We start from the raw sequence: 14857 nt of genomic DNA, 5'->3' as shown, positions 1-14857 counted from the left end.
ATAACAGACCCCAGCACCCAGTACACGATTCTCCCGAGAACAAAAGTGGGATTCCACGAAGTTTTAGTCATTTAAATCCGATATCAATGACGTCAAAATATGGTTATTAAATTTCATTTTTCCACCAAAATATTAGTGTTTTTCCTACTCTAATCACCTGGAAAGGAATCAAAAGGGCGCCACACACCGCAGGTACAATTTTGGGAAGAATTAAAAAAGTCGTTATTTTGGCCAAAATCGAACAAAATCATAAGGGTATAGCCTTACAAAATTGTCGAATTTGGGCCAAAAATGAAAGTTCTCAAATTCCTTTCAGGATACGTGTAACAGACCCCAGCACCCAGTACACGCTTCTCCCGAGAACAAAAGTGGGATTCCACGAAGTTTTAGTCATTTAAATCCGATATCAATGACGTCAAAATGTGGTTATTAAATTTCATTTTTCCACCAAAATATTAGTGTTTTTACTACTCTTATCACCTGGAAAGGAATCAAAAGGGCGCCACACACTGCAGGTACAATTTTGGGAAGAATTAAAAAAGTCGTGAATTTGGCCAAAATCGAACAAAATCATAAGGGTATAGCCTTACAAAATTGTCGAATTTGGGCCAAAAATGAAAGTTCTCAAGTTCCTGTCAGGATACGTGTAACAGACCCCCATCACCCAGTACACGCTTTTCCCGAGAACAAAAGTGGGATTCCACGAAGTTTTAGTCATTTAAATCCGATATCAATGACGTCAAAATATGTTTATTGAATTTCATTTTTCCTTTTTCAAATTCCTTTCAGGATACGTGTAACAGACCCCAGCACCCAGTACACGCTTCTCCCGAGAACAAAAGTGGGATTCCACGAAGTTTTAGTCATTTAAATCCGATATCAATGACGTCAAAATATGGTTATTAAATTTCATTTTTCCACCAAAATATTAGTGTTTTTATTACTCTAATCACCTGGAAAGGAATCAAAAGGGCGCCACACACCGCAGGTACAATTTTGGGAAGAATTAAAAAAGTCGTGAATTTGGCCAAAATCGAACAAAATCATAAGGGTATAGCCTTACAAAATTGTCGAATTTGGGCCAAAAATGAAAGTTCTCAAGTTCCTGTCAGGATACGTGTAACAGACCCCAGCACCCAGTACACGCTTCTGACGAGAACAAAAGTGGGATTCCACGAAGTTTTAGTCATTTAAATCCGATATCAATGACGTCAAAATATGTTTATTAAATTTCATTTTTCCTTTTTCAAATTCCTTTCAGGATGTATAACAGACCCCAGCACCCAGTACACGATTCTCCCGAGAACAAAAGTGGGATTCCACGAAGTTTTAGTCATTTAAATCCGATATCAATGACGTCAAAATATGGTTATTAAATTTCATTTTTCCACCAAAATATTAGTGTTTTTCCTACTCTAATCACCTGGAAAGGAATCAAAAGGGCGCCACACACCGCAGGTACAATTTTGGGAAGAATTAAAAAAGTCGTTATTTTGGCCAAAATCGAACAAAATCATAAGGGTATAGCCTTACAAAATTGTCGAATTTGGGCCAAAAATGAAAGTTCTCAAATTCCTTTCAGGATACGTGTAACAGACCCCAGCACCCAGTACACGCTTCTCCCGAGAACAAAAGTGGGATTCCACGAAGTTTTAGTCATTTAAATCCGATATCAATGACGTCAAAATGTGGTTATTAAATTTCATTTTTCCACCAAAATATTAGTGTTTTTACTACTCTAATCACCTGGAAAGGAATCAAAAGGGCGCCACACACTGCAGGTACAATTTTGGGAAGAATTAAAAAAGTCGTGAATTTGGCCAAAATCGAACAAAATCATAAGGGTATAGCCTTACAAAATTGTCGAATTTGGGCCAAAAATGAAAGTTCTCAAGTTCCTGTCAGGATACGTGTAACAGACCCCCATCACCCAGTACACGCTTTTCCCGAGAACAAAAGTGGGATTCCACGAAGTTTTAGTCATTTAAATCCGATATCAATGACGTCAAAATATGTTTATTGAATTTCATTTTTCCTTTTTCAAATTCCTTTCAGGATGTATAACAGACCCCAGCACCCAGTACACGATTCTCCCGAGAACAAAAGTGGGATTCCACGAAGTTTTAGTCATTTAAATCCGATATGAATGGCGTCAAAATATGGTTATTAAATTTCATTTTTCCACCAAAATATTAGTGTTTTTCCTACTCTAATCACCTGGAAAGGAATCAAAAGGGCGCCACACACTGCAGCTACAATTTTGGGAAGAATTAAAAAAGTCGTGATTTTGGCCAAAATCGAACAAAATCATAAGGGTGTAGCCTTACAAAATTGTCGAATTTGGGCCAAAAATGAAAGCTCTCAAATTCCTGTCAGTATACATATAACAGACCTCCAGCATCCAGTACATGCTTTTCCCGAGAACAAAAGTGGGATTCCACGAAGTTTTAGTCATTTAAATCCGATATGAAATGACATCAAAATATGGTTATTAAATTTCATTTCTCCACCAAAATATTAGTGTTTTTATTACTCTAATCACATGGAAAGGAATCAAAACTATACACAGAAGGGCGCCCTACTTCGTTTGTATCATTTTGAGAAGAATTGAAAAAGTCGCGATTTTGGGCCAAAATATGACAAAATGATAAGAGTATATAGCCTTACAATATTTTCCAGAAAATTATGAAATTTCTCAGATATATTTCAGGATGCTCATTACAGATTCAGGATGATAAAATATGTATTTTGATTGACTTCAAGTGGAATTTCTCGGAAGTTTAAGGTTCATATTGGCCTATTTCTTAATAGTAAACCGATATTTAAACTTGTGTAGAAAAAAGGCCATTTTCATTCAAATGGGAATAAATAAGAACATAATTATGCTTGATATATACACAGAAGGGCGCCCTACTCCATTTGTATCGTTTTGAGAAGAATTGAAAAAGTCGTGATTTTGGGCCAAAATATGAAAAAATGATAAGGGATTTAGCCTTCCAAATTTTCCAGAAAATTATGTTATTTCTCAGATTTATTAAAGGATGCTCATGTGGATTCAGGATGCTAAAATATGTTAGGATCGGGTTATGCACCTCCATGGAGTAACGTAGGTCGACCATGTGTCCTACAATTTCCCCGTTTAGGCTGACATTTTTTTTATACTGGTTACAGGTACGGCTTCCAGACCCTTAAGGATTTTTCTCATCCATTAGGGTAAGCTTGTTGGCCTGGAATATTTTCAACTTCCTTGTTTGTTAAAGCTTCTTATCACAATGTGGTATAATATTAATATATAATAATCAGCAGTTTTTTTTACGATGCTTAAGCGACCACAAATGTGGGAGAAACCCGCAAGGGCTTATGGATTACAACTTACACGTCGGATGGCTTCCAATTCAACATTTTAACTCAAATTTGGAATCTTTTCAACATACATCAACATCTCTACAGGACATACTACTGAGAATTCTTCCTTGTCCATCAGAGAGGACACTACTATCTCTGGTGAAGAGAAACGAGATGAAACTTCTGATACCAAAAATTGTTTTAAATAAATTGAAAATTTTCTTGTTGAATGATGCTAAATCCTGATAATCCCAAGGCAAGCTGCAGCATTTACATCCCTAAACTGTTCACCTTGGTTATTGACAACTTAAGTCCGCCTTGAAAAGAAGTCTCCTCTCTACATAATGGAGTACAAATATTTCTTTCTTCCATCGCTAAGTTCACTTTAGAGCGGCTACCTGCACTTGTAAATACTGGAGACATTGTCATCTTGGTGTTAAGGCACATATTAAGTGATGGTGGTGGTGGTCATTTTACAAGGCTGGTAAAACTCTACCACATCAAGTCGTTTCCTCGTAAGATGGCACTTTCTAGACTGGAATCACCTCACCTCCTTCAGTTCGACATCAAAGACGAGTGTACTGTTGGGAGGAATGCTGCCAGTTCTGGTTTTGCCATAGCTGTGATGGAAAAGAGGGGGAGAAATAATGATCATAAATTTTTTAATTTGTTAGTTATAATATGCGAGTGAAATGATGACGGAGCATCAAGATAGCTTACTATTTCAGCCTAGATGCTACAGACCCATCAACTCTAGCTCCATCACAACGAGACATGTCTCCATAATAGTTAAGCAATGTTTACACAGAAACTAGGGAGTTACAGTATGGCTGGATATTCCTGGTGTTAGCTTGATTCCCAAACAAAAAGTGTGAAAGATCACGGTTATTAATAGTATTGAGTTTATTTAAAGTGAGGAAGAAAAGCCGGAACCCTAACATCATGAAACAATCACGACACGGCTTACGATGGATTCTTAGACCTGCTTACAGGTGTCCTTAAATAGCTGAACCAGACTTCCATGTGGTTTGGATACATCAAACAGGCTGGCCCCAATCTAATTGGATACCCCAAGCAAACCGGCTGATAGTTGACATTGATAACATTCAGTAATCTGGGAACATATAGAAGTTCTGTAAGCACCTGCTGCTTGGATAGATCTCAAATGAGGTGACCAGTTTCAGGTGATCTGGAATGCCAAGCAGCTCATGTCGATACTTAATAACTGAGCAGATCGACTTAGAGGTAAATTTTAACTAGGGCAGGCAGGCAGGCAGACCATCGATTGAGCAGATGATGACACTTTGTACAGAAATACTAATATCACCATCTCACGTTTGTTTGGAACATTTGACAGGAATGTATAATATTTTCACATTTGAAAAATTCCATCTGTCACAATGCAGTTCCTATTGGTTCAAAGAATTGCACAATTTTTTTTTTTTAAACTAGCCAACTTCATCACTGGGAAGTGATTAGAAACAAGATGAATAGAATACCAGGGGAAGGTGATTAGAAAACTGCTGCAGTCTCATAGGGTGCCCTGTTGAAGACTTACCCTTGCGATGGTGGAATAGTTAGCCTTCGTTTGCCCCCAACTCTCATTCCTGTAAAAGCAAAAACCAAGAAAAAATGCCAAAACTATGTATTTATTGTCATCTCAATGAAAGGTCTGCTGAGGGACAAAAACACACTGCTCAGAGATACAATTATATATATGTAAATCGACAAATGCTGACCTGCAAACTATACATAACACTTACAATATTTTTTAATCCAGAGGTCACTGGTATGAATTCCCCCCATTGTACCCAACATTTTCTCTGCTTTGGCCAGTTCAATATACATATAGCTGTCAAGTCATATTAAAAACACTTGTCTAACAACTTCACTCACCTGCGAGACCAGAGTCCCATCCTGAGATAACCTCTTTGGTTCCTAACCTGAATCGGAATGGTTTACCCGATAAACACGAATCAAATTCTTGCTTTCTTCCTGCCAACGTACCCTTGTAATAAACACCCACCTAAAACAACAACAAAGACATTGCAATAATCAAACAGGGATGAGCCTGGGTAGAATAAAAAATCACAGAACTTTGCAAAAATTTGCGGTATAGGCTCCAGTTCGTGTATGCTACAGTGTGTTAGGATAATAGTTTTTGTCCCCGTGGTAGAAAAGAATCACAGATATTTCACGGATAAAAGCTCATGCATGATCAAAGCAAAAATAATCAAATCAAATACGTTTGACGAAGCCATTTCCCATTGTTGATCACAGTTCAAAAAAATTGATTTGCACTGCTTTCAAACAATCTCAAAAACTGAAAAAACCAATGTTTGCATGGTCTTCTCACCAAAATCTCAAACCTACGATGACTTCAAAGGACATGGTTGGTCACCTCAAAGTTGAGCCGGAGGTCATCATTCTTCAGAGTGAAATGTCACGCAGCCAGAGTTAAATATTTATCAGCAGACAGCAAGCTCAAAAGACTGTGATTGGAAGTTTGAAATCTAACCACAAATCACCCTCCCATCAGTGACAACTTGACGCTGTGATACAGATTTTACATGAAATGTGCCACAGTGACTGTTTATGTGAAGCTGCTGGTGTGTAAATAGTCCTTGTTGACCATTAGAAACTCCTGCTGTCCTACCTTCATATATAATAGTCTTTTTGTATAGTATTAGTGTGAACATGTGACTGCTCTTAACTTGGCCTGCATTAACATGGACATGTGACTGCTCTTCACTTCTACCTTGGCCAGCAATAACATGGACATGTGACAGCTCTCAATTTATACCTTGGCCAGTGTTAATGTGGACATGTGACTGCTCTTAACCATAAATATATGACAGCTCTTCACTTCTACCTTGGCCAGTGTTAATGTGGACATGTGACAGCTCCTAACTTATACCTTGGCCATTATTTATGTAACAGCACCGAACTTATACCTTGGCCAGATATTCTTTCTCTTTGACAGTCAAAGTACTGACTCCAAACGATGGAATTCCCCAGCCCAAACTGTCCTGCTTGTTCATCAAGAAATGGGCATGTCTGAGTTCATGTCCCATAGAATTGAAGCCGAGAGGATCACTTAATGAATGGTGGATCCCTGAGGGGATGCAGTAGCCTACTAAATTCAAGTGGTGGTACTTTCTTGAATCCTGCAGTCCTTACCATTTTAAGAGGTCTTGCCAGTTTTCCTTCGCCCACGACAGTATCTTCTATGACCACACCGTTGGAAAGTTTCTTCTTCGATTTCTTAAGAGATGACGTAAGAAAGAAAAGAAAAGGTAAAGCTCAAGTGTCATCTGGGATGTGAAATAATGTAAAATGTAAAATGATGCGAAGTATTATTGTCAATAAGAGCACTTCATTAGCATCAGAATAACTGTAGTCTGTGTTTCATGATAATGACCTTATAAATGTACACAGAAAGCAGTTACCATGAGGATAATCTTCATCATGATGCTTAGTCAAAGACTGAATCAAAACATATCCAAGAGGTGAAAGATGAAAGTTCCCACCAAGAGAAAAAAAACCTTTCGTTCGTAAGTACCAAAACAAAAATAAATTGTTATGACTAACCATAAACCAATGCCATAACAGTGCCTCTATCAACGTTAACAATGCTATCCTCTTCAATAATAACCAATGCTGTGGCTATATGAACAGTGGTCAAAAGCTGCATATTCCTGCTCAAAGTAACCTTTACTATTATAACTATCAAAAGTCTTTGGTTCTGTTAATACCAAAAATAAGTTATTTTAAAATCAAAATTGTTAATACAAAAATGGAAAATAAATAAGGAATGTTAAGGTGATAGTACTAGCAATTCGAGTTCAATCTCGTTAGCCCTCGCTTGGTTAACACCCAGAAAAAACGTTGAATTTCTGAGTAACCTATGCTCTCTTCCTTATCTCACCCACGGAAGTCACAAATACCGTCTGAATTAATCGTGTTGTCTTTCTGGAAGATTGCCGGTTTCTTCTGGGTATAAACCAAGCGAGGTTGGAACTCGTAACAAACTATTCCACTTACTGCGGGAGTTTGTGCAGGTTTGTCTTTGTTCTTGTTAGCTGCCTTTGGTGTTGTAGGTGGTTTGCTGCCCTCAGTTTTGTTGCCTTGTTCTTGTTGTTCTTGTTGTTTCTTCTTCTTATTCTTCTTCTTTTTGGGAGTGGTCTTCTCTCCTGCCTCTTGTTTCACCTTTCCACTCTCGTCTGTTTCTTCCTTGCCTCCGTTCCCGTTTTCTTCGATATCCTTAATTAAATCTGCCATCTCATCCACTATGTCTTCTTCGTCGCCATCTTCTTCATCCTCTGATGACTGGTCCTCCTCCTCCTCCTCTTTCACCTTTGCTATTAATCACAACAAACACAAAGAGAGTAAACAATATATCCCTTTGTTTTGCGACATGTCACATTTAAGCACAAAGATATTAAACCCCTCATGATGAAAAAACCCAGAAATGTTTCCAAATACAGACTATCAGATCTAGATGTGTCCAGAGTAATAAAGATATGCATGAGTAATGTCTACACTATCAGTGCTATTTGTGTGTTATGTCCACACTGTTACACTCTCAGTGCTATATATGGTATCTACAAATGTTATGTCCACACTCTTAGTGGCATCTTTGCGCTATGTCCACACCTTGAGTGGTATCTATGTGTTACATTCACTCTATTACTGTAATCTTTGTGTTATGTCCACATCAGTGGTATCTTTGTGTTATGTCCACATCAGTGGTATTTATGTGTAATGTCCACACTATCAGTGCAGGCTACATGTTACGTCCACACTATCGGTAGCAGCTATGTGTTATGCCCAGACTATTAGTGGCATCTTTGTGTTTTGTCACATCTATGTGTTATGTCTTTGTGTAATGTCAGTGCTATTTCTGTTTTGTCCACACTATCAGTGGTACCTATGTGTAACGTCAACACTATCGGCGGTATCTATGTTTTATGTCCACAGTACCAGACTATCAGCAGTAGCTACAAATGACGTTCACATGATCAGCAAGTTGAAAATAAAATAAAGTAACAAATTATCTCTCTTTAAGTTTTTCAAAAATACACAGGTCTCCAAGCTCAAACAAATGAGATTCACATCTGAATTGCTTAATCTCATCATACAGCACGCAGGTAAAAGCAAATCCAGCCAAGAGTTGTTTATTCTGTTTGCATGCATTCACTTTTATGCATCCAGGTTTCATGCATCCAGGTTTGCTTAGGGATTTGCTATTCATTTGACCCTGGATTGGTTCTGCACCAAAATAAATTCCTCAGAACATCAGCTAGAATATGTACTGTCACCTGATATCCTCCCTCTGCCATTCCCTACCCTTCTCAACCCCACCCCCCACCCCCAGTGCTGTGAAATTAAAAGTATTTCCAAAACAACAAAACCAAGGTCTCTTTTCATATTCCAATATTAACCATGTACGTCATTTTCACAGAATATAAACAAGTGCAACCGACACCTCCAACCTCCCTCCCTCAACCCCCTTCCCCCTCCCTCAACCCCCTTTCCCCCTCCCTCAACCCCCCTTTCCCCCTCCCTCAACCCCCCTCCCTCAACCCCCTTTCCCCCCTCCCCCAACTCACTTCTTGGTAATGACCCTGACTCATTGATACCAGCAATAGCCACACGATACTATATAAGATAGTGAGGAGCTATTCAAGACCTGCTTAATAGTCTGCATCTAGGCATACCTGGATACCCAGGGTATCTTACCTTCTGACTTTTTCTTCTTCTGAGTCGTTGGTGTCTTTTCTGTCGATTTTCTCTTCTTTGTTGACTCGGCTGCAAATGTTTAAAGAAATAAAAGAGAAAATGGAAATGGTCAATATTTTAAGAATACCAAATTGAAAACCCTAACTCAGAAAATTCATAATGGTAAGTACTTTTATTTAAGGAACCATATAATTTGCTTCTTTTCCTTGAGGTGATTCAAAGGGGTAATTTTTGCTTCTTTTGAGACTATGGACTAAATAATGACAGTATCACCCGATTATGGATTAAAGCAGGACCCCCTCCCCCATACCCCGCATCACAAATGTAGGAAGCATTCAAATACTCATCATCTAGACTCAACAATCAACTAGAGGGCGCTCTTGCATTATTCACCTTTCTGCACTGGTGTCCACTCCTCTTCACTCTCATCGTCCTCAGACTCTAAATCCTGTCCAGACGCAAGTTGCTGAAGGCTTGGAATGGTTTCTATCAAAGGAGAGAGCAAACACTCAATGTCATTAATCTGTTCAGGTCAATTGCGACAATTGTTTCATTTGCCAAAAAAAAAAAACCTGTCCATGTCTCATACCCAACACTACACATCACCCTATAATAATAATAATATTTGATTATTTATATAGCGCTTTATACCAGCGATAGGTCTCAAAGCGCTTTACAGACGTTATATTACCCCTGGTCAATGATGACCTGTCCCAGAGACAATCCCTCCAGTCGGCAGCAGTTATATACTGCCCCCATTTAACCCCTGGGTGGAGAGAGGCAATTGAGATAAAGCATCTTGCCCAAGGACACAACGTAATGAACTAGGCAGGAATCGAACCAGCAATCCTTGGATCACCAGCCCGACGCCTTAGCCAATTGGCCACCACTCTCTCATTATCATCTATCCTCCCCCCCTCTTTCTCCTCCCTGTAACCATACCCCCCTAACTCGATGCTTACCATCAAGATCCTCTTTGGCATCACCTTCCTCGTCACTGACTTCCATACCATCTTCTGATGACTCCGGGGGAGAACCGAGAATCGGTTCCTCTTCGGAATCAAATGGTTTCTCCTGAACCAAGTAGCCTGTCAGATGCACGGCACCTTCACCGCAAAAAGAGACAAGGCAGACGTTAATACAAGCGGCTGGGATAATTCCCTATGTGATCTACGGGAGGCTTTCTAGGCTCCAAAATTACGTATTTTGTTGACAACTCCTTTTAAATTATGAGAATATTCCTGAACTTGACATGAGTACATGCAAGTGAGACCCATGAGTGTTATGCTGCACGGCATAATAGACTGTTTTTATAGAAATATTTGGCTCACTAGGACCCAAATTTGGTCACTTATTGATAATTACAAAAAAATATTTGTAAGCAAAAAGAACAACTGTACATATGCTGAAAAAAGGTCATGATGGAACATAAAACCCTATCATGCCAGAACTATTAATAAATGGAAGTGGGTAATCAGAAATTGTTGATGCAAGTTTTATCACTTTTGCCTTTCTCTGGTATATTACAATGAAATTTAAATACATCACCATTAACAACGGATATTAAAACTTAACGTCTGCAGTACACAACCCAGTATCACACAAACAAAATGCAGCCCGAGGGAGTTCCCTACTCCTAAGTCATCCTGGACTTTTCGGAATGACCCCCCAAAAAATTAAACAATCGCCGTATCTCTCAGCGAGTGGTGTTTCGAGAGACCTAGTCAAGAGATGAGAGGTGAGGACAAGAGAGTGGGGGAGTGGGAGTGGGGGAGCGGGGGATGGTTAATACTATCATAGGTGTTGTTACGTTGTCGAATCAAAGATTCTAGAGAACTTGGTGAAGATGTGAAAGAAAATGACCGACATTGGCAATGCCGAACATTCACCTGATCCTTCCAAGTAGAACGTCACCTGTTCTCCTTCGGTGAAATCCAGATCCAACGGCTGTTGGATTAAGGTGCCATGGATGAGTGAACATAACAGGAAGTCCTTCTTGTGATGCTGTACCATGACTTGGACTGGTGGCCGGAGACTCCTGTCTGACAATAAAAAAATAGACCACAGAACTTTCTAAGTTTATACGGTCCGTTCGGTGTCCGTCGCGATACGTGGGCCGCGCACCGTATCAAAGACAAACCAGACAATCTTACGGCAAACACGATGTGACTCTCTATCAAACGATCTTTCGCCCGTTTCAAAGACTATGCAATACTCGACCATTAAAGACAAAAACAATAAAAAAGAAATGGGATAACAAACAAGAAGGAAAGTCATATGAGATAATTCCAAGAGGATTAAAATAACCTGCAAAATCCCAAGAGTTGATAAAACTTTTCTATCGATAGCACCCAGGCACCGAGATATATTGAAAATGTAGTTTGGCACTTAGTGCAAGCAGAAGCTATCACTTATTGTACCACTACAATCATGCCTTAAGACTGTGTCACACTGTAACACTATTATTACCTTCACTTGACATCATAGGGTGACACAATTATGCCATTTACCATCACATGTACAGTAACTACTACTTTGATAGTCACAAAATTCACAATCAAATTCTGTGTCTGTCGTACAGAGGAAGTATCACTTCAACTCTTAATTGCAACTGTTTGAGTGACATTCATACAACTTTAGTCATAACCTGATGTCCACTATTACCCTTTCTAATGTGACACTATTAATTTTTTTGTTCCACTGCAGACCTACACATGTCATCCATATAGTGATCAATGCAACAATGTTTCATTGACAGTTGTAATGGGAGTTTATCACATTTCTCACCCACAACTGTGATACACTATTTGCCCTCCTTCTGACAGTATTACTTTAATAATTGACAATGTACTTTGATAATATCACCTTATTAACTAGTGTAAGTTAAAGTCCTAGCCTAGACTGATACTGAAAACACTTATGGTCACAATAATATAGTTAGAGTACAGTCCCAAACATGACAACATTTACCTTGATAGTCATATTGTAACTCCAAAGCAGCCATGGAGACATGGAAAGAGTCTTCTATTGACTGGCTGTAATGCTTGCCAGCTTCGAGTGTTAATCCTGTCAAATAAAAATGTGTACATCTGGTTCAAATTCTTAAGGACTTTTTCTGGTTGGGTTGTGTGCAGAGCAGATAGTCAGTTGTGTCAAAACATGTTTAACTAGCAAATGAAGAACCACCAATATATGCACTGTGGGGTTAGATGTGTAGATTAGGTGAATAGAACACCTATCAGGTTTGGGCCAGTAAAACCCCCCTTCAAGTGGATCACAGGCCTAGATGCCTACCAGTACCATTATTTGGTTTTTTTCTTTTCATTATGTCCACAGTGATGGAATATGATACCAATTTATCATTATAACTACCTGGGAATATAGTTACAATATAGTTGCGATCTGAATTTGATTTAAAGAACTAGCCAATTGTTTCGGTTACTGTACATGTTCGAACAGAAATTTGGTCGTCTCGCACAATCATTTAAACTTTGCCTTGATTCCGCTTGAACAGTTAAAATTTTAATTCAAACTTCAAAGGAAATTTACTACCTTTCTGCAAAAGAATCTTGTAGGAGACAAATTATGCTACTGAGCTGTTTGTTATTAACATGAAAATTCAAAAAGAAAAATGTTTTGTCAAAAAGAATATTTGGAATATGTTTTCTCGATTCTTGACGGGCTCCAAGAAAGGAAAGTCCTGGTTTAAGCCCTCCCAACTTCAGCACAAAAACAGGTACAAAAGTTCACAAACAACTGAAATAAACTAGTTCTATATTTAGGGCCTTAATTCGTTTTTCATATTCAACATGAAAAGAAACAGCGACAGTTGAGCTGGTCCCTTACTCAACACAAAACAGTTCCTGCATGTTGTTGGTTAGGACTTAAATAGTTTGGCAAACATGAACAATATTCCACTTCAGTTTTGTGAAAAGAGCATTGACGGTCTTGCTCTAACTTGTCTAAGCACATTTTAAGCAGACATTACAAAGTTAGGCCTAAGCATTGCTAGACTATGGTAAATTCATTTTATTTCAAAAGTCTGTCATAAAATGTACCACAGCATATAGGTTCCCAGGCTGTTGAAGAAGTCAGTATTTACATCACAGTTAAAATGTGAGGAACATATTGTACATGCAAGGGAATTTGTGCAGTACTCCCAAAAAACAAATCACACCCATTCATCATGACCTAACCTAGGCCTAAGTATTCATGAGAATACTTGTGACATGCATTAATGTGTAGTGTTGTGTAAAGTATGCTGTCCGTTTGCCTAGATTCTATAGTTTTCATGATTCAAGTAAGCCATGGGCTCAGTTTGCCCTTAAACAAGGGCGAACAAGCCTAACGTCAGGCTGACACTGGTTAGTCAGGGCCAATCTGTTACAAGTTACAGGGTAGGCATAACGGCCTAACCTAAACATTTAACACGTTAGGTGTACCGTGTAATACTAACAGATTTAACCTGAAACGTGCGGCAACGTTAGAAGGTAGTCTTAAGTAATACAAATGTCTGCAAGAATTAATATTGAATCTGTAGGTAACCATCATACCAATAGATTATTTTCTTACCCCAAAACATCCTTTTCCCGTGAAACGTTCAAATAACGGAGAAAACCAACCAAAAGTCGCTTGCGTTCCCAAGCACGTTCCTTTGCGTATGTACTTGAGGGGTCATGACACTATTATGCCTCACACTGCGAAGCGCTTGTAATCATCCATCATACAAGTTTCGTTTATTTTTAATGCTTTTCGTTACCTTTCATGTATCAAAATCTAGTTTGTAGTTGCGTTTGACCATTCTTCCCTTTTTCTTCTTTGGTGTTTGGTTGGTTTTTTATTCTTCCTTTGTCGGACAAGATTTCATGCAGGGAAGATTTCTAACAGATAAGATAAAACTTTATACACCAGATATGTCTGCATATTTTAAATCTAAGCTACAAATATACCAAAGAAGCACATAAAAAGATGATTTTTTATTTTTTTATTCCTATCAATGAATCTGCTATTTGCGTCGTTAAATACTTACTGCTTTTCCTTGCGATTGAAAATTACTCAGTATATTGTTAACATTAGGAAACTTGAAAAGGAAAAGTTAATCGTGCGAAATGCAGCCAGGTGGTTCAGGCTGCAGGGAAAGGTGGTGTGGGGGAGGGTGGGGGGTGGAGGAGAGTGGGAGGGTGGAACAAATGGGATACCAATGACAAATTTTCATCTTCTGTCTAGTCTTATTGCAATATACCATTTCATTAAAGGATGAGGAGAGGCATAGGCGTAGGAGCCTGATTTGATTTGGGGGGGCTGAAACGACTTGCCCGAAAAATATAACCAAAATTTTTCGCGCGCTACGCGGGCCTTCAACATCTTAAAGCAACATTTTGCGTTTGGTCCCCGTTTTCTACTTTTTTGACATGTCCATCAAGGTTTTTTACATATATATCAATCACAATACAGCAAACTAAGATATTAGCCAAGAAAATATCTTGGAGAAAGCAAAGTTGAAAGTTGCAAATTTTTCGACTTTTATGCCACCATTTGAAGTAAGATATAAATAGATAAGCTAGTTATGTATGTCGTTATGGCATAGTGGAGTCAGTGCGGTTGAGAAAAATCATAGAAAAGGATGTAAAATGCTGCTTTAATGTGCTATCATATAGGCATTCATCGGTTATTACATCACATGCCGATAACCGATAAATGCCTATATGACATGCACAATAAGGTGTTAAATGCGCGCGAAGCGCGCGAAAAATGTTGGTTTTATTTTCCC

At 38.7% G+C, this 14857-nt stretch overlaps 1 protein-coding gene across 1 annotated transcript; it reads right to left on the bottom strand.

Moving 5' to 3' along the window:
* Positions 1 to 2669: 2669 nt before the first annotated feature.
* LOC139974270 (46 kDa FK506-binding nuclear protein-like) lies at positions 2670 to 13812 on the bottom strand. Its single transcript, XM_071981284.1, has 11 exons — positions 13660 to 13812; positions 12058 to 12153; positions 10977 to 11129; positions 10050 to 10193; positions 9481 to 9573; positions 9088 to 9156; positions 7390 to 7706; positions 6526 to 6609; positions 5242 to 5371; positions 4904 to 4952; positions 2670 to 3965 (listed from the first exon to the last, which is right to left on the bottom strand). Exons 1-11 carry the CDS (start codon positions 13667 to 13669, stop codon positions 3887 to 3889), a joined length of 1224 nt encoding a protein of 407 aa, XP_071837385.1. The 5' UTR covers positions 13670 to 13812; the 3' UTR covers positions 2670 to 3886.
* Between the last annotated feature and the right edge of the window lie 1045 nt (positions 13813 to 14857).

This window comes from Apostichopus japonicus, chromosome 2 (assembly GCF_037975245.1).
Source record: "Apostichopus japonicus isolate 1M-3 chromosome 2, ASM3797524v1, whole genome shotgun sequence".
Lineage (NCBI taxonomy): Eukaryota > Metazoa > Echinodermata > Holothuroidea > Aspidochirotida > Stichopodidae > Apostichopus > Apostichopus japonicus.
Note: the sequence above shows the minus strand (reverse complement) of the source record. Positions and strands in the feature narration are given on the sequence as shown.